This window comes from Oryx dammah, unplaced genomic scaffold (assembly GCF_014754425.2).
Source record: "Oryx dammah isolate SB20612 unplaced genomic scaffold, SCBI_Odam_1.1 HiC_scaffold_9, whole genome shotgun sequence".
Taxonomy (NCBI): domain Eukaryota; kingdom Metazoa; phylum Chordata; class Mammalia; order Artiodactyla; family Bovidae; genus Oryx; species Oryx dammah.
The window spans coordinates 25268712-25293407 of NW_024070193.1; the positions used below are offsets into that span (position 1 = coordinate 25268712).

Genomic DNA, 24696 nt, shown 5'->3' on the forward strand with positions numbered 1-24696 from the left:
AAGGCAGTAACAAGTGTTGGACACGGGAGCCTGGCGTACTGCAGTCCATGGGGTCACAAAGACTCGGACACAACTTTGTCACTGAACAGCAAGTGCTGAGAAAGGGAAACGAGACTCCTCGTGCATTGCTTGGGGGCGTGTGAAGTGGTACAGCCACTTTGGGAAACAGTTTGGCAGCTCCCATATGACCCAGCAATTCCATTCCTGGTATAAACCCAAGAGATTTTACATAAAAACTTGTACATGAATTTTCACAGCAGCATTACTTATAGCAAACAAAAAGTAGAAAGCAACCTGATGAATGGCTAAATAAATGGATAGCCATGCACTGGAATATTTGTTCAGCCACTTAAAAAATAATGACGGACCGATACATGGTGGGGCGGGGGTGAAGGGAGGAAGACAAAAAAACTACACTAAGTGAAAAAGGCTAGTCACAAAAGACTATATATAGGATTCCAGTTACGCAGAACATCCAGAATAGGTAAATCCCAGAGACCTGACACACAGGAGTGGTGGGGACGTGTTTAGTTTCTTTTATGGGTGATGAAAATGTGAAATTAGTAGTGAAGGTTACATGACGACTCCATATTTTAAACACCATTGACTTGTACGTTATTTAGAGGAGTAAATTTTATATGTAAATCATACTTCTCTTTTAAAAAATAGCTTTAGTGAAATTCAGCTTTTTTGCAGTAGCATCCACCTGTTTCAAGTGGACAGCTGATGGTTTTCAGTATGCTCACAGGCATGTGCACCCACATCACGGTCCATTTTAAGAACATTTTCATCAGCTCAGAAGGAAACTTTGCATCTTTTAGCTATCATACCCCTCCCTCCACCCCTCCCCAGCCCTAGGAAACCAACTAGGTTTCTGGACATTAAACATGAATGGAATCATACACTGTCTTTTGTGACTGACTTGTTTCACTCAGATTGCTTTTCATGACCTAATAATAGTCCCAATTGTATGCGTATACCACATTTTTTTTATCCACATAGGCATGTGGGTTTCCACTTTCTGGCTACTATGGACCATAGTGCTGTGAGCATTCACGTACAAGCTTTGCTGTGGGCATACATTTTGTTTCTCTTTGGAACTTACCTAGGAGTGGAACTGGTGGTTCATACAGTATCCGTGTTCAACGCTTTTCAAAACAGCTACACCATACTGCATTCCCACCCGAAGCGTAGGTGGCTTTGGGGTTCTCCCCATTCTCACCAACCCTTGTTGGTGTCCGACTTGGATTCTAGCTCCTAGTGGGTGTGAAGTGATTACATTTCCATTTTATTAAAAAGGAGTGGGAGATTCCCACAGAGCTTGAAATTTTGATCTTCTGCCAAGTGTTTCCATGATTCCCACTAGTACTTGATGTCTGATGGAAGCCTGAGCGAAAACGTGACGGTAGCTCTGAGAAATGGGTCCCGAGTGCTGCAGCCCAGGACCCACCTGCCAGGGCCACAGGACAGAGATTGGGCACAGCATGTCCCAGGTCCTGCCTCGGCTCATGGTCACCAGGAAAGACGATGCCCCGTAGCGGGCCAGAGGAGGAAGGGGGCAGAAAGTGCAATTTCAGGGAGCTCTACGAGAACGGAATGGTCAGGGACCAGCAACCTGAGAACAGTAGAGGTCGTGGCTCTTCCGTGCTAGAGAATGGGAGCCAAGCACGTGGTCCCCACAAGAAGCACCGACACTAAGGACGGCTGGTTCGGGGGCTCCTGCCACACCACCGGACTGGGTCAGGAGGAAGGCAGGCAAGCCTGCTGTCAGAAGTGGTGGAGGTGGTGGCAGGTGGGTGTGTGGAAGGCGGGCACCTCTATCTTGACATCCCGAGGCACACTGCTTACTGCTGTGCCCAAAAGTAAGAGAGAGAAGTGCACCATGGGGGTCCCCAGACCCTACCTTTGGGAGCTTCTTCCCGGGAATGTCACCCCCAAGGCTCCGGGCAGACCAGGGGGACAAGAGGCAGCAGGATGCACACCTGCCCAGCACTTCCGCTCCTAGAGCAGAAACCAGCAACGACTCGAAGTTCACCTCTTGCTGTGACTACATCTTCCTGACCATGAGGCTGCGTATCCCTGCATGGTGCCTGTGTGCACGTGCATGTGAGCACGCGTGTGTGTCTGTCTGTTCAGGTGCTCACCATTTCCTGTGCTCTCTGCAACCAAACCTGGATCCCGACCACCCCTCGTCAAAAAGATGGCAGGACAAACATGCCATCAGAAAGAAAAAAAAGCTACAAGTGCGATTCCAGTGCTTTGGAGACGCAGCAAGAGTGCAAGTCAACACGAAGGAATTATTTTTACTGCAGCAACTGTTCTCCTGAGACTTGTTCTTCCTGTATTTAACCTTTCATTCTTGGGGTTGGAAAGAAACACACAGGAAAACCCAGCCTCGTATGCCGAGTAAATTTGCAGCTAAGCCTGGGCACCAGCGCTGCCCTGAAACAACACAGCTACCTTCCTGTAACTGATTATTCGCCGGGTAACTGAACCAGCTCCTGCTCGCCCCTGATTAAATGCATGCACTCCGACAACCACATAATGAGGCGATGGCCCCGTAAATATGACGTGTGGTTTCGGTGGGAAATGAACTGTATCCAGCAGCTGACAGGTCACCGCGGGCTGGGCTGACTCTCATCACAGCAGTCCCTCCCGTAATGAAGTTTCGCCCGGCCTCCGTGCCCTTGGTGAAAAAGAAAAACACCAAATTACAAAGACTGTCTTACCGCACACAAAACTCTCCGGCGGCACAGAGAAGATGCTCTGGCCCTTCAGCGCCTCTGGGTGGGCACAGGTGGCCGTCACAAAGCCCTGCAGTGTCCTGCCCAGCAGCCAGGGGGGCAGCCACTTGAGCTGGCAGTCGCACAGGAAGCTGTCGCTGCTGATGTGGCTGAAAGCGAGACGATGAGACGAAAGGGTCATGTGAGGTCTGACTGCACAAAAGGGACACCCCGCTACCTGTGCCTGGAATGACCCTCCCCTCCAGCCAGCTCTGGCTGCGCATGTTGGCAAGCTCGCGTGGGAGTTCTCTCACAGCTCCTCTCAGTGACCTAGAGCTGTGCGTACAGTCTACCTGGAGACTGTGAGCAACAGCAGCTTCTCGCTCAGCAGTTTAGACTCTGCGTCATGAACAAGCCACAGTGGCGCTGACCCTGCTGGTCTAAGGCCCACACTTCAGGCAGTCGCCATGTAGACGTCACAGGTGTTCTATCTGCGACAGCCACCGCTCTCAGGGGACCCCAGGGACGCAGTCTCCTGGCCTCCGACCATCCAGATGGGAACAGCATGGCCTGTGTGTGTTAAGTCACTTAGCTGTGTCCCAACTCTTTGTGACCCCATGGAGTGTAGCCCGCCAGGTTCCTCTGTGCGTGGGGCTCTCCAGGCAAGAATACTGAATGGGTTGCCATGCTTTTTCCCACCCTCATATAGGAAAGACTTGGAGCTTCCAAGCTCAATCCAACAGTGAGATCTAAATTCTGAAACAAGTCTCAAGAAGGGCTCTTTTCCTATATGACTGCTGTGTTTTCATCTGGCGGAGCTACAGGTTTTGTTGCGTCCAAATGTCAGCCTCGCCAGCGTGCTCCCCTCGTTTGTATATTTATCTCCACACCAGCGCTGGTCAGGAGGCCGGCAGGAATCGGCTCCGCTCCCTAAATAGTGCTTGTGAGTTAATTGCCACTGCCCAGGGAGCATGAGAACGCACAAGCTGGGTTTTGTGAGGCTCCAACCAAAACAGAGAATATTTTCTTTTTCATTTCTCAGCAACTAAGGATAAGATTTTTCAACAGAAATCGGAATCGCCATCTCAGCGGACATTCCTTCCTGAGGAGTCACTAGAAGATAAGTTAGCCGAGGAGCAGACCTGCCCTGTTCCTGGAAGACCTCGGGCCGTGAGCTGGAGGCCAGCCTGCCACGAGAGTGGAGACAGAGGGCTTATTACATGGGCTTCCCTGCAGTTCACGGTCCCAGGTGCATGGTGATAAAAGGGGGTGCTGAGATGCTCAGACACTCCAGCAATGTCACACGGGCCACTTTTAGAGCAATACCTGTCCGCTACCCTGCCCCCCCCCCTCCATTTTCTGTAGCCCCTTCTTCATTTTCCTGTATGTCACTCAGCCTTTGAATGAGCAGAGAAGCCATCAAATCAGTCAACAGCAAGGCGGGATGAACCTGAAGGCAGAAAACCTGCTCTTTGCTCCCATTCCTCACCATTCCCAGATGAGCTGGGCATCTTCACTTATTAAAATAATTTGGGGAAGTGATTTCTCAAGACTGAAATAACTCAGATCTGAGCCATTATAACTGGGATATTGCCCATATTACACCTTAACATCAACACTAGGTTTTGTATCCGTATTTGATGGGGGGTAGGGCTATGCTTAGCGCTGTCTGGAGAGTTGCTCTGTTGCAGGGTTCCCATAGGTGCTGCTCTGTTGGTTTCCTAAGGTGCCAGGAGGGCCCTCACAGCTGAGTGTGGACAAACAGCCAATTCCCACCTCACATCTGGAGAGTTCCCTGGAACAGCGGTTGTAGAGGTGCCACCAGGCACCAGAAAACTGCTCAGCACGGGTGAAGAGCAGAAAGGGGCTCCCCACTGTTGGGGGGCCATCTGGAGTGGCTGCCCCTTCCCACAGGGAGGCTTGGGCACCACACATGGATGTCTAAGGGAGACACTGGCCATCACTGGGAGCCTTTAGGCCTTCATGTTGGGGACAGGGATGTGTTTCACTTGAACCACACAAACAAACTGGAGAAAACACACCTGACTTTTCTCCCTGATCAGAAACGTTTTTGGAAAGGGTTAAACCTCACGTCACACATGCAAGGCATTTGCTGGCCCAGCTTCCTGGAAAATTTCACCTCCTCCTCCCATTAAAACCTCTGCAGATGGAAGCCTTGAGACCTCAGAAGACAGTGGGTGCTCGATGGACAGAAGGCTGTCCTAGAGAATTTAGGACTAACAGGACAGAAGGAGAGACATGGAGGCAGATGCTGGGGAAACCGTACTCTCCTCCACACACACACACACACCACCTCCAAGAACAGGCCTAGCCTGAAAGGCCAGACTGGGGGGGTCACTGGTGACCCCAAGACTCTGCAGCTCCCTGCTGCTAACAAGCACAGCCGTCCTGGGCTCCCGCCTTGCAGCCACCCCAGCACTCTGCTGGCTTCCATCATGCATTTTCATGACTCCAAGTGTGTTTCTAATCATTGCTTGTGGAAATTTACCCAGAGGATGACTAAGTGCACGGCTCAACCTGCCTTGATCTGATGGGGGAAGAAAATGACCAAGTGGGATTACCCATTTCTCCCATCAGAGGGCTGGGCCCAGGGCCAGCCCCAGCTGGGTACATGCAGGAACTGGTGGGAAGCACAGGCAGGGGCCCAGGCTGAGCCTCCAGAACCAAAAGCAGCATCTGGGGGACAGGGCGGGGGGGAGTCAAGCACCTGGAGGGGTCCAGTCTTTCCCAGATAGAAAACCCTAAGGAAACCTGAGTTTTTAAGAGGCCCAAAGGAAATTCTTCTCTCCCTGTCCTGCTGTCTTTCCCTCAAAACACCCTCTTCCCTTTAATCAGACTGTTTTTACTTCCAGCACTATATTTGGAAAGTTTGAAAAACAGGAATGCTGGAAGAAATGCACAGTGAAAACACAACTTAGATTGTACGATGAGTGCTTTGTGATGCTTACTTTATCATGTCTCTCTCCACGTGTCCAGCCTTCCACGAACTCTCGTTCTAAGATCATGGCCCTTCTGAGAAACAGCACGACCTGACAGACAGGAATCTCACAGGACGCTAAGCATCACGAGGCCAGTGCCCGCCTGCCTGCCTACCTCCCCTCACTAACGTCCTTCCCAGGGGAATGTCACTGGGGCCTCTTCTGCTCTCCTTTCCAACCATGGAGACTATGCCTCTCTCCTGCCCCACTCCCCGCTCCCTGCCCCGACCGAGGTCCCACCAGGAGGGTCCTCAGGAATGAGGATGAGCTCAGGGTGCAAAGGCAGCCATGGCATGTGTGACTGTCAGCTACTTCAAGAACCCAAAGCTGCACCTCCAGGGAACTAAAGAATCGGATACATGCACAGGAAGAAGAAAGGGAGCTTGGGTGTTGCCACCTCAATCCTCAGATGAGCTGCCCCGCCGGAGATGAGCTGCTCTAACCCCTGTTGCCCCCAGGGAAACACTGCAGGGCAGCGCCAGCACCTGCGAACGCCACGGGGCCTGAGACACGTGGGGGGCCGGGTACCTCCTCTGCATCCCGAGGTGTGTGTGACAGCCCACCGGGAGCTCTGCCCTGTCCATAGCCCACCCCACTGTTTAGAGAAAGCCCTCTCGATAAAGGCCCTTCATTGTGAGCACACCCTAAAGGTGGAAACTTGTCCTTGATGTAATTAAAGGGACAAGTATCCATTTTACAGAAGAGAGTTTGTTTCCCATCATCGACAGCAGTGGGTCGTCAGCTTGCAGCCTGCAGGCCCACTGCCTGTTTCTGTAAATAAGAATTTACTGGCACACAGCCACACCCACGCATTTATATATTATTTATGGCTGGTTTCTGCTCAAGAATCAAGCTGTCATGACAGAGCTCTTGTGGCCCAAAAAGTGGAAACTATTTACTGAGGTCCTGTAAGAAGAAGTGTATTGTACCCTGATTCAGAACAAGCCCCTAGAGGGCATTTTTTTTTTCTAGAAGACAATTTAACTTACAACTATAAATGATCCCAAGTGTGAAAGTAAAGTGTTAGTCACTCAGTCACGTATGACTCATTGCGACCCCATGGACTACAGCCTGCCAGGCTCCTCTGTCCATGGAATTCTCCAGGCAAGAATACTAGATTGGGTTGCCATTCCCTTATCCAGGGGATCTTCCTGACCCAGGGAATGAACCTGGGTCTCCTGCATTGCAGGTGGATTTTTTACCACCTAAGCCACCACAGAAACCCGTAAAGGATCACACAACTGTTTGGTAAAATGAAGCTTACTGCAAATAAGGCACTTCTTACTCTGAAATCCTCTACTCAGGTTAATCTGGGACCACGGAATCCCGGGTACTTACAGCTCTTTAAGATTCCTCATCTTCACAAAGGCATCAAACTGGACAGATCTGATTGCATTCTCTCCAAGATTCCTGAAAGGCAACATTCTTTACTTAGGCAAAGAAACTCTAGGTATCCTTCAGGTCAGCCATGTGTGTGAGTTAAGATGCTCAGGGATTTTTCCTGACAGCCCTGGTTTTGCTGATGAACCATGGGCAATAGGTCACATCCCCACGTCCTGTCTGAAGGCCACCGTAAGTGGCTATTCTTTCACCTATATTAACACAAGCACATGGAATAACTGGGGAATAAACCAGTCTTAAGGGCAGCATCAAAGCTAAGCGGAGGCCTGCTCAGCAAGTCAATAGGGAAAACTTTTCCGAAAGAATCAAGGTTGCATTTGATTTAAAGGCAAACTAAGACTCCAGTACCAGAGGCATCAGATGGTGACACTGATCAGCCTCAGGGCTGGCCCTGTCCCCCCACCTCCTGGCTCAGCCCACCATGTCCCTAAGCCCTGCTGAGCTGCTTAAGGGGAGGTGTCAGCCTGAGACAGGTGAAGGGTCATCAAGGAAGTGGAAGATGCCCAGGGCCCAAGTCAGCGTCGGGCAAGGGAGGGAGGAAGGTATTTCTGTGGGCCCCAAGAGGCCGTATGTTCAGTAACCGCTGCTGGTGCAGGCAAGACGAAAGCCGAAGCTGACTTAGAAGGCAGCAGCTGGCATTTCTGCATAGCCTGTTTCCGGGCTTACAAAGCCATGGCTGCATCGCCAGTGGCTCCCCCCATCGCGCCCACAGGCTTGGGGTCGGGGGCCTGGCCGGGTACTCACAGATGCTCCAAGCCTTCCAGCCCCGAGAACGCTCTCTTCGCCACGGACTTGATCTTGTTGCCGAACAGCGTCCTGCAGTTTCCAAACATCCAGAAACAGGTGGAGAGGGCAGGAGAGTGAGGAGGGCAGTGTGGGGAGAAAGAACCCAGAGTCAGGGCAACGCCAGCTGAGAGGCCAGTCTGGGGAGAGGCCGGTGGGAGTGGGACCTGGGTTGCGATAATGTGTCTGAGGTGCACAGGCCCTCCCTTTCTGAAGTCAGCTACTTTTATCTTCATTAGAACTTAACAGTAATGACAAGTAGGAACGCCATGCTCTGTCTTGCCAAAAACGGCCCCTTGAGGTGTTAAGTGGAATCACCTCGTCCAACCTGGCTGTCTCCCCAGGGACCACCCACAGGTGGGGGGTGTGTAGCCACAGTCTCGCAGGGAGAGGGTGACTTGTCAGGCTCCAAGAGAGCACAGTCAGAATAAAAACTCTCGGAACTGAAGACTACAGGGCACTTCTGAAGACTGCATTCTGGGGATAAAGGTCCCCAAAGGTGGCTGGAAAAAGACAGGACAGTGGGCTAGATGGCAGCCAGGATGCGGCCACACGGAGCTAAGCCCCTGCCCACGAGAAGGCCCCTCTGCTCTTCAGCGTGAGCCCAGGTTTCACATGAAGCCAATGGCGTGAGGATCACCAAATCCCAGACGGGTCCTCAAAGGTAACCTAACTAACGCCTGTAAGCTGGACCGCCCACCCAAGAGAGGGGGCGCCCACCTGCTGGCCACTCCAATCACCATCTCAGCAGTGACAGCCAGAGTTTTCTCAAAAACCCAAACCTGGCGTCTGCTGCACACCTGGAGGACACGCATGCCTCTTCCACAGGCTGTGTGATCTGAAGGGAAGTGAGCCTGGACTTGGGGTAAAGGGTAGGGGTGCACCGAGAGTGGCTGGACACTGGGAAGGAAAAGCATCGGATTCCAGATTTCCCTCCTCATCATCAGACGCTCTGAGAGCCCACACTGCATTCTCTCCACCTGCTGCTGCACACAAAACTGTCGGCGAACACCGAGATCAAGCTGACGTGTGCGGCTCCATGGCCGTGGTGCCAACCAGGGTTCTGCGAAGGGCAGGTGAGGAAGCATGCAGGCTCCCGGCAACCAGCGTCCGGGAAGTCTCCGAACCACAGCGTGGGGCAGGGACCCCTAGGCACCGGTGCAGGTGCTCAGGGCAGAAGGCCCTAGAGAAAGGCGGGATTCTTCGTCCAGATCCACTGAGCATCAGGGGGAGGATCGCCATTAAAGCCCAGCCCTGCTTCAGACCTGCATCAGTATGGGGCCCACGAGGGACAACAACAAGCACCAACCCCTCTCTGGAAAGAGAAACGTGAGGCTTGAAGGAAGCCAAAGATGGCAGGGCAGCCTGGCCTCATTGCAGAGAGTCCTTGGGGCCATGCAGGTGAGGACCACGAGGCTACCTCTGAGAGACGGGGCCACAGGCCCTGTGGACCCAGCCTGCGCCAGGCACGGCCTCCACCTGCTCCAGGGCTGCTGGACCCCAGGGCTGCACGGGCCCCGCAGTGTCGCAGCAGCCCCACGGGGACCCTGAACTTGGCCCTCGGACGCAGCAGCTCTGGCCCCCGCCTCCGAGGGCGAAGCAGCACCAAGGCCACCGACCCCTTTGCCCTTTCCTTCTCTGGGAAGCGGTCTGCATGAACGTGAAAACAATCTCATGTTGCAAGAGCTTCCATGACTGCTGTCTGAGGTTTTCATTCTAAGACAAACAAACCCAACACTCAGAAACCCGGTGGCCATGCCTGCTGGGGCTCCCTCACGGCTGGGCGAGTGCAGCCAGCTCTAGCCTGGAGGGGGACCGAAGCCTGGCGCCTCTGACAGCGCTGCCAACCTCGCGCTTACTCAGATCCCCCGGGCCAAGTCACTGCATGCTCCAGGTCCCAGTAAAATGTAGTGAACTCTTCAGTGAAATCTTCCGTAAATGAGATCCAGGAAAAACGCTGTGCTTTATTTTATCCGTTAAATATTAGTCACGTTGACCTCTTTGACAATGAGGGCAGGCTGCTATTTCTAATGGTGACAATAGCAATAAAACAAAATCTCAAATTCCCAATTATTCAGGGGCTGGCTCATTGACCTGTTGGTGGATTGAAACCGGTCCTCCCATTCCCCAGCACATGTCTGCAGGTGGGCGCTGGGCTCGCCCACCAAACTGTGTGGGCAGAGGAGAGTGGGGCTATGGGGGGGGCGCCCCCATCCCGTGTGCTGGGGACCAATGAAGGTGGCTGCACCCGATGGCGGCTCCCAAGAAAGGACAGCTGGCCCGATGTCACCCACACCACTGACCTGGAGCAGACAGAGACCCTGGGCTTCGCCTATCAAACTCTCCCCCTCACCCCCTGCCAACCCCGCTCTCGCTAACCTCACCCCACAAAGACTGAAGGGCCTGCACCAAGGAATGGGAGAGCTGGAGCCGTGGGCCAGCACCTGTCTCCCTGCTGCACACAAGTGACTGAACGCTCTTCTCTGTGGCTGACCTGTGCTCCAGAAACCCTGCCCCCTGCCACACGTGGGCCCCCAGCTGGTGTCCCATTGACATTCTGGAAGAGGGGGGCCACCGCCTGGGTGAGCACAGTAATGCCTGGCCAGCAAGCTCTGGGTGGAAAGCCCATCCCTGACGGCTCTGTTCAGCGGCTGGAAAATGAAAGGCAGGGCGGGCTTCACAGGGGGAAGCCTTTTATGGCTCTGCGGCTCACTTGTTCCTTTCTTGGAAAACGTTTTAATTTCGGTCTGGCCTTGGGCCTGGCAGGAAGGACCCCAGGTCCTTGACTAGGGGAGTGCAGGCCACACAGCGTGTCCCCCGGCCCTTCCAAGGGAGGTCCCCGATCTCCGCCCCCCAGGTGTTTCCGTGGCTGAGCCAGCCGGGCTTGGGGGACCCGGAGCCCTGACAGCAGCTCCATGGGTGGACAGCAGCTTGAGGGGGACAGCCCTCCTCAACACTGACATGCCCCCCGATAACGGGTCCAACAGGGTCACCACTAGGCTGCTCAATGGGGCGACGTGGTGTCATGGCCATAGAGCAGAGTGTTCAGGCAGCGCTCCAGGGAGACCAAAGCAGCTCGGCTTCCTCCCACTTCACGTGACTGATGCTGACTCAACACGACTAGCCATTAGGAAGGGCTGCAAGTTGGACACGGGCTGGTTTACACAGAACCACAAGCCTCGTGGCCTCGAAGGACAGGCCCGCCTCACAGGCGGGAGGGGCCGCCACGTGCCACTCACGCTGGTTTCTAACCAGAGCTATGCACCAGGGTCATGGATCACAGCCCATCTCTCAGCCGTGGCCATCATGTAACGGCACCAGCCCTGTTTCCCATCTGCCCACTTCTGATTCCTCACCTCTGAGAATCTGCGTCACACAGTTTTCCTTTTCTAACCAAGAAAGAGAATTACTTTCTTTTCTTTTGCGACAGAACTGAAATACCACCCCAACTAAGTAACTGATTTCATGTATTTAATGATATTAAGGAATTACTGTTACTGTCTCAGTTTCCCCCAATTATTTACATCTGTCTTTTTTGGAAACACTCAGGAAAGCCTCTGTGCCCAAGATCCTGGTTAGTGGAGCTGGGTGGGAGGAGACTGGAGACTATTCTACAGGTCAGGGTTAACCAGCTGTTTCCAAGGAGCCTGTGTCAAGCAGCTCACCACAAGCGACGGATCTGGGCTCTTGGGCTGAGACCTTGGGACTTTACACAGGACTGTTACTGTAGTCCAGTGGGGAACGGAGAACACGCTGGGAAACAGACCACAGGCAATTAGGAAGTCATTCCAGGCTCTAGACACAGGCTGGCTTACACGGAACCAGCGGCCACATGCCTCTGGGGGTTGCTGCCCTTCATCTGCCAGGGAAGAGCCTCCTGGAAGCCACGACACCCAAGAACCGCCTCCAGGTTTCACAGAATGGACAGGCCCCACACAGGACCCCACCTTTGCCATCGCTTTGTCAGGCTGGGGTCGGGCAAGGCGCTGGAGATGAGGCTCAAGGTCAACAACTGCCCAGGTGCCCACACCCCTGCCCACGCCCTGCAGCAGCCGCATCCCAAGCTTGGGGCTCCCCTGTCAACGACGGGCCTCTGTGCTCCGTCGTGCGGTCCCCTTCCCAAGCTTGCAGGGCAAAGCGCCCAGGAGGTGGGGGAGAAGGGAGCATTTTTATGGGAGAAGAAGGGAGAAGAAGACAGCCACCAGGCTTTTCCGACCCGCTCTCAGAACACAGGATCCTCAGGAAGAGACCTTGAGTCAAAACAGCTGACGCGGACTCACCACTCCCGGAGCACCCAAGGCGTGAAAAACCCCACTTTTCTAAACAAATTAGAAACGCTAACTCCTCAGAAAGACCCTCCCACCACAGGCTTTCCCGGAGCCTCGCCTTCCACTGCCGCTTTGAAAATATTTACTTTACTCTGGTGCTCGGCTCGCCGTCTCCAAAACAGGCCGGAGGAGCGGGGTGCGGAGCTGTGGCCATTCTCCGTCTTGTCCTCCTCACCCTCCACTCGAGAGGCGGTAAACAGTAGTAACAGCTCCCACCCCAACGCCTGAATGTTCCCAGGGAGGCCTCGGCAGAGTGCTGGTGAGAGGCAGAAAGAGTGGACGAGGAGGGGACAGGGTGGGCTTTGGGGCCACACAGACCCTGCCACCAATAGCTGTGTGATCGTGGGCAACATCCCTTCCCGTTTCCTCAACTACAGAAAAATGCAAAACACAGCCAGGCCTCCTGAGATAGTCAGATGTCACACACACTCACACAACTCCTGAGATAGTTAGATTTCACACTCACTAACATACCTCCTGAGATAGTTAGATGTCACACTGACTAACATACAGACACACACACACACAGATACACGCCTCCTGAGAGTTAGATGTAATACACACAGGCGTGCATGCACACATACACACACTTTGCAAATTCTAGGAGCTTAGAAAAACAAACCCCAAACACCAGAAACCCTGAATAAAAAGCAGCTACTGTGTCACCCTTGGTAATGATTGCTTCTCTTTAAGACTATGATTGACAACACAAAGACTGCCCAAAGTCTCTAAACCGCCAAGAGGTACTGGGCTTTAGATGTTTAGAATTTCTAGAAACTGAATAACAGGGCAAGACTCCTTTGAGCAAAGAACAACAAAAAAGTTGGCTGTTTTCACATCAGTCAAGAACTGAAGAAGAAAGAAGATGCAACGGGCCTCCAAACCCCAAAAAACCAACGCCCAGGGCAGCAAGGAGACGGCAGGTCAGAGAGAAGTGAAGAGGCCTCCTGCCTTCCTATGCAGACTTTCCTTTCCAAAAAAAAAGAACAACGAATGTGCCAGCGCTACCGGGATGGACCCACAACCAAAGTGGTATGTGTGTTGCGGGGAGCAGGGGCATGGAAAGAGTCACCTCTGTGCACCAGCCCCACAGATCTCTCAGGGCCCACACTCACAGCTTGCTGAGGCTGTCCAGCCCTGTGAAAGCGCCACTGGTGTCCTCGATTGTGCCCGAAATCTCATTGTGGTCCAGATCCCTGGGGAGGAGAGATGAAGGCTTAGCATCCAGTCTGCTGTAGGAAGAGAGACCCATGCCTAGTCTGCCACCTGGAAGCTCAGAACATCCCAGTCTATTCCAGATGCCTGGACGGCATGTCTGCCTAACATTCCAGGCATTAGAAAACAAACTCATGCTTGCCTGTACAAATGGCTATGTTTAAAATGGATCACCAGCAAGGACCTGCTGTACAGCACAGGGAACTCTGCTCAGTGTTATGTGGCAGCCTGGGTGGGAGGGGGTTTGGGGGAGAATGGATACATGCGTATGTATGGCTGAGTCTGTTCACTGTTCACCTGAAGCTACCACAACAGAGTTTACTGGCTCTACTCTAATACGAAATAAACAGGGAAAAAACAAAAAAAATTAGAGGTACGACCACTGGGCCACCCTGCCGTGCGGCCTGGCTTTCTCAGCCTCCCAACAAAGCTGACAGGGGCCTCTGACCAGCCGCTTCTGGGCTCCACGTGCTGCTCCCCAGTGGGCTTAGGTCAGCCCTGGGGGAAGGAGTGCAGACGGTGCAGGGGAAAGCCTGCTTTGGATTCTACTCCCCATGGGGGGACTTCTGGCCATTGCTCTGAGGATGAGTCCAAAAGGTTCCCTAAGGTTCTCATCTGCTTTCCTACCGCCCAGGGTCCCTTCCCTGGACTTGACGAGACACTGCACAAAGCCCGCAGAGAAGGGAGACGGTGAAGAGCAAGCCCCCGGCACAGGGCCCTCTGCAGCCACCTCCAGGCTGACAAGCAGGTTTTGCACCCTGAAAGCCCACCTCCCCCCAGGGCCTCCACAGGTGCTGACTCTCAGCCAGGCACATCTGGGTGCTGAGTCAGACTTGTGACCCACTTGCCAGGATGAGAGGATGAGGCCAACTTCTTGGGCCAGTCTCCTCCAACAATGAGAATCACAAGGCTGATGACTCAGCTTCCTGCCCCAGCTTCCAAGGGCAGGTCACCACCAGGCAAGACACCCCACCTGGTGACCATGCCCCCGTGCCGCCCCGGTCAGCCCTCTCCGACTTTCCACAAGGTCTCACACCTTCCTTTCTGGAGCCCTGGAGACGTGGGCCAGGAACAGGACGGGATGCTGCTCTTGGCTCCCGGGAGAGCCAATGGGGCAGGGAGCTTGGACCGTGGAGTGTGTCGCTTGTTCTGACCTTTATTTTACAGCAGCATGCGCAGAGAGCTGCAATTTGGAGGCTGGAAGGGCCTCCTCCTCTGCATTGGCTCCTCCCTATTCGTCCTGAAACACCTGGGACCTGGGGTTGTGGCTTTGTGTGTCTGTCCCCCTGCTCCAGTCCCGGCTGCCAGAGTTTTCTCTCTCTTCTCTGGCCTGTGCCATCTGAACATCCTGGCTATGTTAGTCAGCACCGCCAGGGCTCGGAGACTGACCCCAGCTTGAATAGCCTGGTGTCCGGGTTCTTTCTCACTCCCCAGAGATGGCCTGGCGTGGCGGCTTTCTCAGCCCTCTCTGCCAAGTGCAAGGGCCTTTCTCCTCATCAGGCTGGAGCAGCCGCTCTTTCTGCAGGGGCCAGGCCTGGGAGCGAGGACCCGCAACCCTCTGTTGAAATCCAGATGCGCCCCCCCCCACCAACCCGCACTCCGTGGCTGGTTGGCTGCTTATTCCCTGTTGCCTGGAAATTCTTGGAAGCTGATGGCTAAAAAATTTCAGTCTCAGAAAAGCACCCTGCAGCAAGTTCTGAAAGTTCCCTCCACCTCACTGGGCGCTGAGAGGAAGGTGACACGACCACCTCTGCTGGGTTAAACGACCCTCTGGAGGCTCAGGGACAGACACAGGACTCCCCCGTCACCTCTTGTGGACATGGGATTCTGAATGCACAGTTTGTGCTGAGGAAGTTGAGATGCTAGCCCAGCACACACGCCTCAGTACCGTCCTTGCTCAATAAAAATGCTCAGGACAAAACCACGAGTCACAGCGGGGAGGCTCAGGACGCAAGGACGGCCCCCGCTGGGCTGCTGATCTGGGGGTGGCGTGTGGTCTGGGAAGTTCCCGCGGCCGGACCCCACATCCCATCAGCAGCAGTGTGGGAACCAGTGCTTGATGACGAGTTTGAGGCTTCATCACTTTAGGCGCCACCCTACGGGAATGAAGGACAGTTTTCTGCTCCAGCTCGTTTTCATGATATTAAAGTTTGAGACCATGGCAGACATCACAAGTCAGCTTTGGATCTAATTCCAAGACCCGTGAGAAGGGAATACAGTGAAGCAGGTGGCTTGCTCTCCCGTCAACCCAACGGGGAAAGACTTACAAGACACGCAGGCTCTTGAGTCCCCGGAAGGCGCCTTCCGCGATGTGACTGATGGCGTTGTGGCTGAGGCGCAGGACGCTCAGGCTACTCAGGTCAGCCAGGCTCTCCTCATCCAGCCGGGTCAGGTTATTGAAGGACAGAATCCTGAGCAACAGCAGGGGAGAGCAAACATCACCACCAGGTTGCTTGGCGTTGTCCTCCCTTCTCCTCTCCCGACGGTGGAGCCGGCTCAGCCAGTCATCTGGCTCCAAGTGGGAAGAGACATGCCCACCAGAATCCTGAGGGCAAAATGGTCTCACAGCTAAAAACCCACCAGGGCTTGACACCCATGTGGTTTGACTCTTGGAAGGAGATCTGTAAACTGAGCACTACACAGGGTCGTTCAACAAACAAGCACAAAGCTCCAATGCCTTCCTGCACCTCGTGTCCATGGCTGGTCCTGATTCAGGCCACGGAAGACTTCTCGTGGCTGTGGCCGGAGACTCTGGATGGGACCCCAGGGGGTTCTCACAATGAGCGAGGGAGCCGGACAGCCTCCGCCCTCAGCCAGCAGAGGGCGCCACCAGGCACTGCCTGGAACAAGACTTAACTGAACTGCAGGCCTCACCTGGGTGGCACCCTTGGGACCACTGTCCCTCCAGGCTTCCTTGCCTTCACCGGAGCCAGCCTCTTAGCATGATCTCCCTACTGTAAGGTCAGTACCACACCTCCAATCACACACCTTCTCTGAGTGTCAGCACTTCTGATGTGGCTGTGGGTTGTGACCTAGCATATTAGTCATCTATCCTTGAAAAAATGGGAACTCTGGGCTGGGGCAGGAGGAAGGAAAATAAATTCAGAGATTAGTAAGTATGTAAAGGTAGCAGGGAATGACAGTTTTTCTCTCCTGGAGAAATAAGTCATGGTGTCTGTCAGTTGCAAAGACCTGGCAGGAGACCAAAACTCCATCCTCACCTGCAATTAAAGAATTCGGCTTAAGGAGGGGCGGGACACACACGTGGAAAGTGGCCCTAAATCTGGCTCCAGGGTTACCTGGGTGTTGGACACACTGTTAGGCTGGTCAGGACACATTCCAGTGACCATGTATGACCCTTCTGAAGGGCACAGAAGGCAGGCCGAGGGGGCAGGAGGAGGAGCCCCTCACCACTGCCTCAGTACCGGGGGCACACACCCTCCGCCATTCAGCGGGCAGGTGGCTCCTCACCTGTGCAAGCGCATGTGCTCTGGGGGATCAGAAGACCTCTCCTGCTTCCCCATGGCTCCCAGGCCTGGAGTGTGGAAAACCAAGGGTCCTGGGAGCTCCCAGGGGGGGTCCTGGCCCAAGGAGAGCCTTTCAGAAGCCATCCCAGTCCACGTGAGAATACCATGCAGCACGCACGCACGGACGCACACACACACACAGACACACAGACACACACCCCTATCGATTTTTACACACACACACACCCACACACACACCTATCAATTTTTACATTAGATAATGATGGACTTCACTGAAATATAAACTCCAGGTCAGTATGGGGTGGGCTGAGGGGGAAGGGGGAGAGGGGAGAGGAAGGGGAGAGGGGAGAACATGGACAAGTAGATAAAAATACAACCTGCAAAAGGCTCAGTACTAAGTTTAAACATGGTAAACACATAGAAATTCCTTACTGTCCACGTGTCGCCATTTCTTGGGTTCACTGTCCTTTGTGTTTGAGCCCCAGTACAGACATACCTTGCTTTACTGCACTTTGAGGATACTGCACTTTTAAAAAAAAAAAATGGAAGATTTTGGCACCCTGTGTAGTTGGGTGATAAACAGTACTTTTCAGTAATGAAGTATTTTTAAATTAAGATCTGTGCATCATTTTTTCAGACATAATGCTACTGCATACTTTCCAGACTACAGTGTAGCAGAAAGACACTTTTCTATGTACTGGGGAGCCCAAAGCGTGGGATCTGCTTTACAAGGTGGTCTGGGATGAACTGCACAGTACCAATGAGGTCTGCCTGTAGCAGCTCTCTCTATAGAGAAGCACATGTTACACACTGCAGCCATTTGTGGACAGAGGCTCTCAAAACAGCTGTTCTTAGACAGTGGTCCCTGCTAATCTGAAACGGAGAGCAGAGTCTAGAAGAGGTGAGAGTCAGGCTCTAAGGTCCTCAGGGTCCCACTCTGCAACAGGCCCTCACAAACCCCCCAAGCGCCTGTGCTGTGGCTCGCGGGGCCCAGGGCTCCCCAGGCTTTGCAGGAGGCACCGCGGTGTGTGCACCATCACCCGCAGAGCCGGTGGGACACTCACAGCTCGTGCAGCTTCTGGCAGAAGCTCCAGCCGTCGCGGTGGATCCGGGAGATGGAGTTCTTGCCAAGGTGCAGCTGGTGCAGGGCCGTAAGGCCGTAGAGCGAGCCGCTGTTCACCTCCGCCAGGCTGTTGTACTCCAGGTGCCTGCCACGACAGTCCCATGCGCAGTGAGCGCAGACCCCGGGGCCACGCATCCGCCCACCCAGCTGATGGCGAAGGAGCCACTCCCTGCCACTGCACCCCGCGGCACCGAGGATCCGGCGGCACTGAGGATGTGACGACACTGCCGGAGGGACTCGTGATGGGGTGTGCCCTGATGTGTGTGCAAACACCCGTGGAGTGGCAGGGAGGCAAAGCTACATAGACGGTGGTGAGGATTCAGGCCAACTGAGAGAGCTCACAGGCCATAGGGAAGCTCCTAAAAGCAACCTCTTTAGTGGCATGCAAGCGAACCAGCAGCACACCGGCAGAGGAGCTCTGAGCAGAAGGCAGAGCCCATTCAAGGAAGAGGAGAGAGAAAGACGAAGAGGTAGCTCTCATCACTATCCCTGTCTTACAGGTGAGGAAACTGAGGCTGAGACAAGCAAGGTAATGTAAGACTCGTTCCTCAGCTCAGCCAGTAGTGAGGGGCCAGAACCAGAGCTGGTGAACCAAGCCTGGGCCCTGTGGCCACTGTGCCAAGAGACACGGCTTGACATCTGGGGTCGAAATATTGCAACTTAATTCTCAATTCTGTCACCTGGCTGGTCGAAGGAGCCTGAATAACCATGAAGTGGAGATGCCCAAGAAGTATTGACTCCATAGGGCTATGCTGAGAAGGAAGAAAACGCAGGTCAGAATTTCAGCATCATGCTGAGAACTGAGCTGTTTGAGTTCAGTAAGTAGGGATGTAAGTTACCATCATCCTTCTCGACAGCACGGCCATAGACGCCGCCACTCCCGAGTGGACCAGCCTTGTGACCAGAAGCCACTACTTCACGTCCTGCTTCACGTGCGCTATCACAGGGGCTTCGGGCCGTGGGTTTTGCTTTTCACATCATCTGTTTTCTGGTAACTCTTCCTTCACCCCCCAATTTGCATGAATTTGTTCAACAGAAAAACCAAATGGTATGTGCTAAGAACTCCATGTTTTCCTGAGAATGCACTCTGGCTCCCAGCCCACGACCACCTGGCTTCCAAAGTCCAAAATGACAGTTTTAAGGATGTCAAGGACAAGTGTTCTTGAATATACAAAAAGAGGCAGAGTTATGCAAAGGTGAACAATGAAGAGAGGGAGAAGCAAAGCTTAGCAAGGCTAAGCTGTCTTTTACAGAGTGGGTGTGTGCGTGCGTGTGTGTATGAAGGTATGCACACTGAGATGCTCCTGATAATGAGGAAGGCACAGGGAGTTGATGGAACTGGACGTGGAGTTTTTGGTTTTTGTTTCAGCTGCAAAGATAACTGAGCAAGGACATAGATGGAGTGGTGTAACTTGTAGACTGAAGGGCTTTGGTGTGTCTTGAGCAAGTTAAATCACTGACCATAAAATAAGAAATCTCATGATGACACATCAAAATGTGAGTGGTATTAGTATATTAACTTGGAAGGAACCACCAGCAGAACTCCAAACAGAACACAAAGATGGAACATGATGAGAAGTGACTGCTTGCCTCTTGCGAGGGGAACTGGGCGGGGAGAGATACTGAGGGTTAGGGTTGGGAAACAACTGCTTTTCTTTACTATCTGATTTTGCTCAACTATTGAGTATACGTTTCTTTTGATTAAAAATAAACAAATGTAAATATTTAAAAGTTGAAGCTCGGTAACTGCCTTGTCTGCCCCTCTCCGGACGCTCTTCTGTTCCTCTGTGAGGCAGGCAAGCCCCAAGACTGTCCACATCTGGCTGGAGCAAGTGCTCCCTTGACAGAAGTGGAACATCTGCAGTGAGGGGCTTGATTAGCTCACAAAACAGAAATAAATCTCTCAGGATGAACTATACAGTCTTTGGCCCACCTGCACATCAAGAAAGACTGTCAAACCCAAAGTGGAGGGAGAGAGAACTTCCTGTGGTGTGTGGGAGAGGGGAGAGGATGTGGGAAGGGAGCCCACTGTCAGCCAAGGAGTGGGGAGGGTGGGGCAGGGGCATAATCGGGAAGAAGAGTCTGACTCCATAATAGATGTTCCCTGTATTTTAACCTTTGTATTCTATCTCTTTTGCTTCCGGTTAAGAATGCTGCCTAGCGTGTGAAGAATATTAGCCCATATGACACTTTTCCACTCATCTAGAGACAAGAAGGTGCAGAACTAAGAATAACTTTTGTCTGGTAGGAGGTTTACTGAACATCAGGACCTGACCTACAATGGATGGCTGCAAGATCAAGGGATTCTTACACCAAGGCTGTTGGTTGTAACAAGCAACCATGGTCCTCTCTCACTTGGCCTTTAAAAATACTTTCCTGAAACCCTTTGGGACTCTGGGTTTTCTTGGGGCATGAGCCACCCATCTCCTCGCACGGCCCTGCAATAAACCCTTCTCTGTTCCAAAGTCTGACGCTTGAGTACCGTTTGGCTGCATTGTGAGTTGGGCACCTGAGTGTGCATTCAGTAACAGGGGGAGTGGAAATGGGAGAGAGGAACAGCCCCAACAAACAGCCCCCGCCTTCCATCCTCACCAACCAGCTCCCTTTACCAAATCCTCTGAAACTCCCCCAGGAGATTATCCTAGCCTGCAAGGAAAACACCACAGGGGTAGCAAAAGATCCCAAAGACACTGAGGAGGGCCCCCGTGAGGTCCCAAAGGGCAGGGGTGGGCCCCAGAGGACCGCTCAAGGCCCCGCACAGGCCCCAGCGCCTGGCTCCGACTCACAGCGCATGCATCCTGGCCAGCCCCCAGAAGGCGCCGTCCGTCAGTTTGCTGATGTTGTTTCGCTGGAGCCTCAGCACCTCCAAACTGTCGAGTCCCTGGAACGTCAGGCCCTCGATCAGCCGAATCCGATTCCGGTTGAGGTCCCTAAAGAGACGAGGCCAGCAGTTCAGAGCATCCTCTACCCACGCCACCCCTACAGCCATCACCAGGCAGTCCCCAGGGACAATCCCAGTAGGAGGTCCCGGGAAGCACAGACATACCATGGAAGCCCGTGTGCTCAAGACACCAACTGGCCACTGTTAACGTGTGAAAGGGAGCCCAGGGCTCCTAGAAGCTGGTCCCCTTGGACCCCAGAATGAGGAAGCACTCCTATTTCCTCCCCCATAACTGTGACTCTGCAGTGAGGACAGGGTGTGACTCAGGATATGAACATCTTAGGTGAGCCATCTCTTAGCTCAGCAGCAGAAACCCCCACCAGATGCGTCAACCCAGGAAAACTCGAACCACTGGATACTGGTGGCAACTTCCCACCAACTGCATCCGGGAGGAGGCGCCTGGACCCACCATGAAGCACACTCATGGGCCTCCGGCCCCCGCGTAATGAGACCTCAGTGAACCAGAAGATTTCAGGAATCTGGGTGAGCTGGCTACATTGCTAACACTCGGGAAGGGAGAACACAGCCTGACCAGTGAGCCCTCGGGTTTCCCCAAATTCTTCTGTGGTGTCTTATGACGCACACCAGGTCCTGAGCATCAGGGAGTCGCTCCAGGACCCCCTGCCTGGGTGTGTGGGGGGAGCACAGCAGTGAGAGGGCAGGGGAGCACCCCATCTTGCCACCATACCTGCCCCTGGGCAATCCGTTCTGCTTAAACGAAATCTCCAGTATCATTGTATTCTCCTGAAATATATTTTTCTCCTACCAAAAAAAGGACACTGGAAAGGCAAAAAACCGGGGAACAGGCAGTCCATCAGGTTTTGGTAAATAGAAGTTTTCTTGAATCCAAACCCTGGGCCAGTCTAGGAGTGCGGTCAGCTATGGTAGTCAAAAAACTAAACAAACACATCCTTTCTTTACTAAAAAAAAAAAAAAGCCAATCAACTACCTTATGAGACCGAGGAGATGAAAACAGTGATCCCATCTCTTGCTTCCTACCTCTGGCTACACTAAGTTCCTCTCTTAACTGCTCAAGCAGCACTGGACCCCATAATGGCCACTGCACAGATTACATGGGTTCCTTAAAAAAAACAAAAACAGAGAAAGCTTGAAATAAATAAGGACCCCAGTCCACACAGGTCATGTATTAGCCAGGGTCAGCTAAGCAGCGGGGTTCCTCACCGCATTTTGGGAAGTGCTGCAGAGGCCTGGCCTGCGTATCCTCAGAGGATCTTTTCTCAGCAACCTGGGGCGGTCCGCAGGCTCCAGACTCAGCATCTAATTTGCTTTTATTAGGCACTGCTGCAGGGCCATTAATGGTAGTTTATGCCGAGCCCGACTGAAGGGGAGCAAGGGAAGCGGGTGCATTTGGAACGAGCTCCTGGGGGAACTCTGGTCTCCATAAAGTTTGGCTAAGCTTAATTACGGCGCAGGTCTCTGGACTCACAGTTGTGTCAGCCGGGGTAACTTGAATGCTTTCACAGGAAGCTGGGTGATCCTGTTTTTGCTCAACCGAAGCGTCAGCAGTGACCGTGACAGACCATCAAATGCTCCCGATTCCAGGGTGCTGATCCGGTTGCTTGCCAGGTTGCTGGAAGGATTCAGGAGAGAAAATACAGGGGTCAGTAGGAGGCCTTCCTTGTCTTGTTACAGATGCCAGACCTGGCTGAGTTGGGAAAACAAGCTACAACACACCCAGCAGGCTGGGTTTCCAACGAGACATTTGTCATCCTGAAGCTGCAAAGCCCATCTCCACTCCCAGCCTCAGGTATTAGGACTGTCTTCTTTAGACGTGACAGAGGCCTGGCTTGTTCGAGCCCAGAGCTCACCCTGCTTTCAGCCAGGGTGACTACTCTAGGAGGAAGTCAATGACCTCCACTCCAGTTGGACCGCTGCAGGAGTCCCTCCTTGCCGGCCACTACCCAAGGGGCAGGGTTCAAGGTTGGTGAGAAGAGCCTCAGGAAGCAGAAAGTTCAGTGTGAGGCAAGGTCAGAGAAGGTTTCACAATTTGGGGAAATGGCCTTTAATTCTGAAGTGGATCCCATTGTATGACTTCTAAATGTGCATAAAACACTTCAATTTAAACATTGCAAATGTGTCAGAGAAACATTCTAGTGAAGCAGAGCTGCACGAAAGGTTCCCAGCGGGGGAGAGGGAAGTGAAGCGGGGCCACAACACTTTTCCTTCCATCTTCCCTGGACCGATGCTGCTTGTTGTGCCTTAAACAAAAGAGAAAAGACCAGAGAGAATTTTCTACATCAGAGTTGGGAAGGGAAGGAGGCATTCTTCGTCTCCATCAGGCAGAGGCCCAGCACAGGGCACATGAGGATTCTTTGCAAACGGAGCTGGACTGTTTGTTCTTAACACTCCAGATTAAAGAACAGTCTGTGTGATGAAGATACCGGCCAGCTTCTGCCAAAACACAGAGTCCCCCTGCTTTCATGCAGAGAGAGAGAAGATCACTGCGAGGCGGTTCAGCAGGGGAGGTGTTTTTGTCCCAGGCAGGGTGGTGGTGGGTGGCTCTTTAAGAAGCCCCACTGGGGGCTGAAGGATCGGCCAAGGCCTCCCACTTCCACCTCGGGCACCCTGATACATCCTAAGAAAGAGACCTTTCCGCTCCTCGGGCATCTCAAAAATCTGTGTGCCCGGCCTTGGTCTCTGAACTGATGGGTCACAATGACCCATAAACCAACCTCACAAACAACCCTTAGAGTACTCAGTAGTAACCCAGGAGATGAGGGCTCACATGTCATCTGAAGATGCCTCTTTAGCCTGAGTTTTCAGTTTCTTCCCTAAAATAATATTTTCCTACCAACAAGCAGCAGGTTAGCTAGGTTTTGACTGTTTTTCTTCTGTCTGCCATCAGCGGGTGTGAGACAGGGCAGAACAGAAACAGACCAACGATCAGACAAAGGTCGAGAGCACTCCGAGGATGGGTGAGCACTGGCTCGTTGAGTCTCTGCAGAGAGGTTGCCCTCTGCTGTCACTCACCTAACTACTCCCAGTCTTTTCTCTAAGCTCTCCTAGGGGGCAGCACAGGGAAGGAGAAAGAAAATCTGGCTTTGTGGTCCACACAGCCACGTGTTTTGGTGCGAGACGGTGCTCTGAGATGGTCCGTCTGTTAGGCTACTGAGCCTCTCCCCACGTCAGCTCCCTCGCCCACGAGTACAGTCAGAACACCGCTGACTTGGACATGCTGGAAATGGGCTAACAGAGGACTGTGGACCTGGGGGCCCTGCCCTGCTGAGGGCACAGATGGGAGTCATGTGCCCGGCCCACGGACTCAGCCGGGCACCCACCAGTGTCTAGACCTGTGCACTGCGGGCAGACCCGATGCACTTACAGCTCCGTGAGGGGCAGTCCGTGTGGGAAGCAGGTGCTCCGGATCTCTGTGATGTTGTTGGCGCTGAGATCCAACACGTGCAAGGAAAGGTAAGCCTTCAGCTGACTCCCCTCCACGCTGCGAATCCTGTTGTGTTGCCTAAAACACACAGGGCAGGTGAATCCAACATGTCATTTTGCAAAGAAACTATTTTCCTCCACACTTCTAGACATTTTTTTCCCCTGCAGTTTCAGAGAATTACAAATGCTATGACACTCGCAAATGAGGTCTCCCATCCTTCCTTCCATCAGGTTATTACCTGCAGGCCAGAAGCTAGACAGAACATCAGATTCTTTGCCTGTGACAAGTTTGT

General features: G+C 53.2%; 1 protein-coding gene across 3 annotated transcripts in view; it reads right to left on the reverse strand.

Annotated features, from left to right (window-relative positions):
• Window positions 1-24696, reverse strand: part of LRIG1 (leucine rich repeats and immunoglobulin like domains 1) — a 113622-nt gene that overhangs the window by 8431 nt on the left and 80495 nt on the right. For 2 of the 3 annotated variants that reach the window (XM_040246606.1, XM_040246607.1), the window contains exons 4-12: window positions 24345-24482; window positions 22449-22592; window positions 20847-20990; window positions 18002-18145; window positions 15717-15860; window positions 13350-13430; window positions 7868-7939; window positions 7061-7132; window positions 2730-2893 (exon numbers count right to left, since the gene is read on the reverse strand). In XM_040246606.1, coding sequence (XP_040102540.1) covers window positions 2730-2893; window positions 7061-7132; window positions 7868-7939; window positions 13350-13430; window positions 15717-15860; window positions 18002-18145; window positions 20847-20990; window positions 22449-22592; window positions 24345-24482 — 1103 coding nt within the window. The other variant, XM_040246608.1, reaches the window with a different exon arrangement.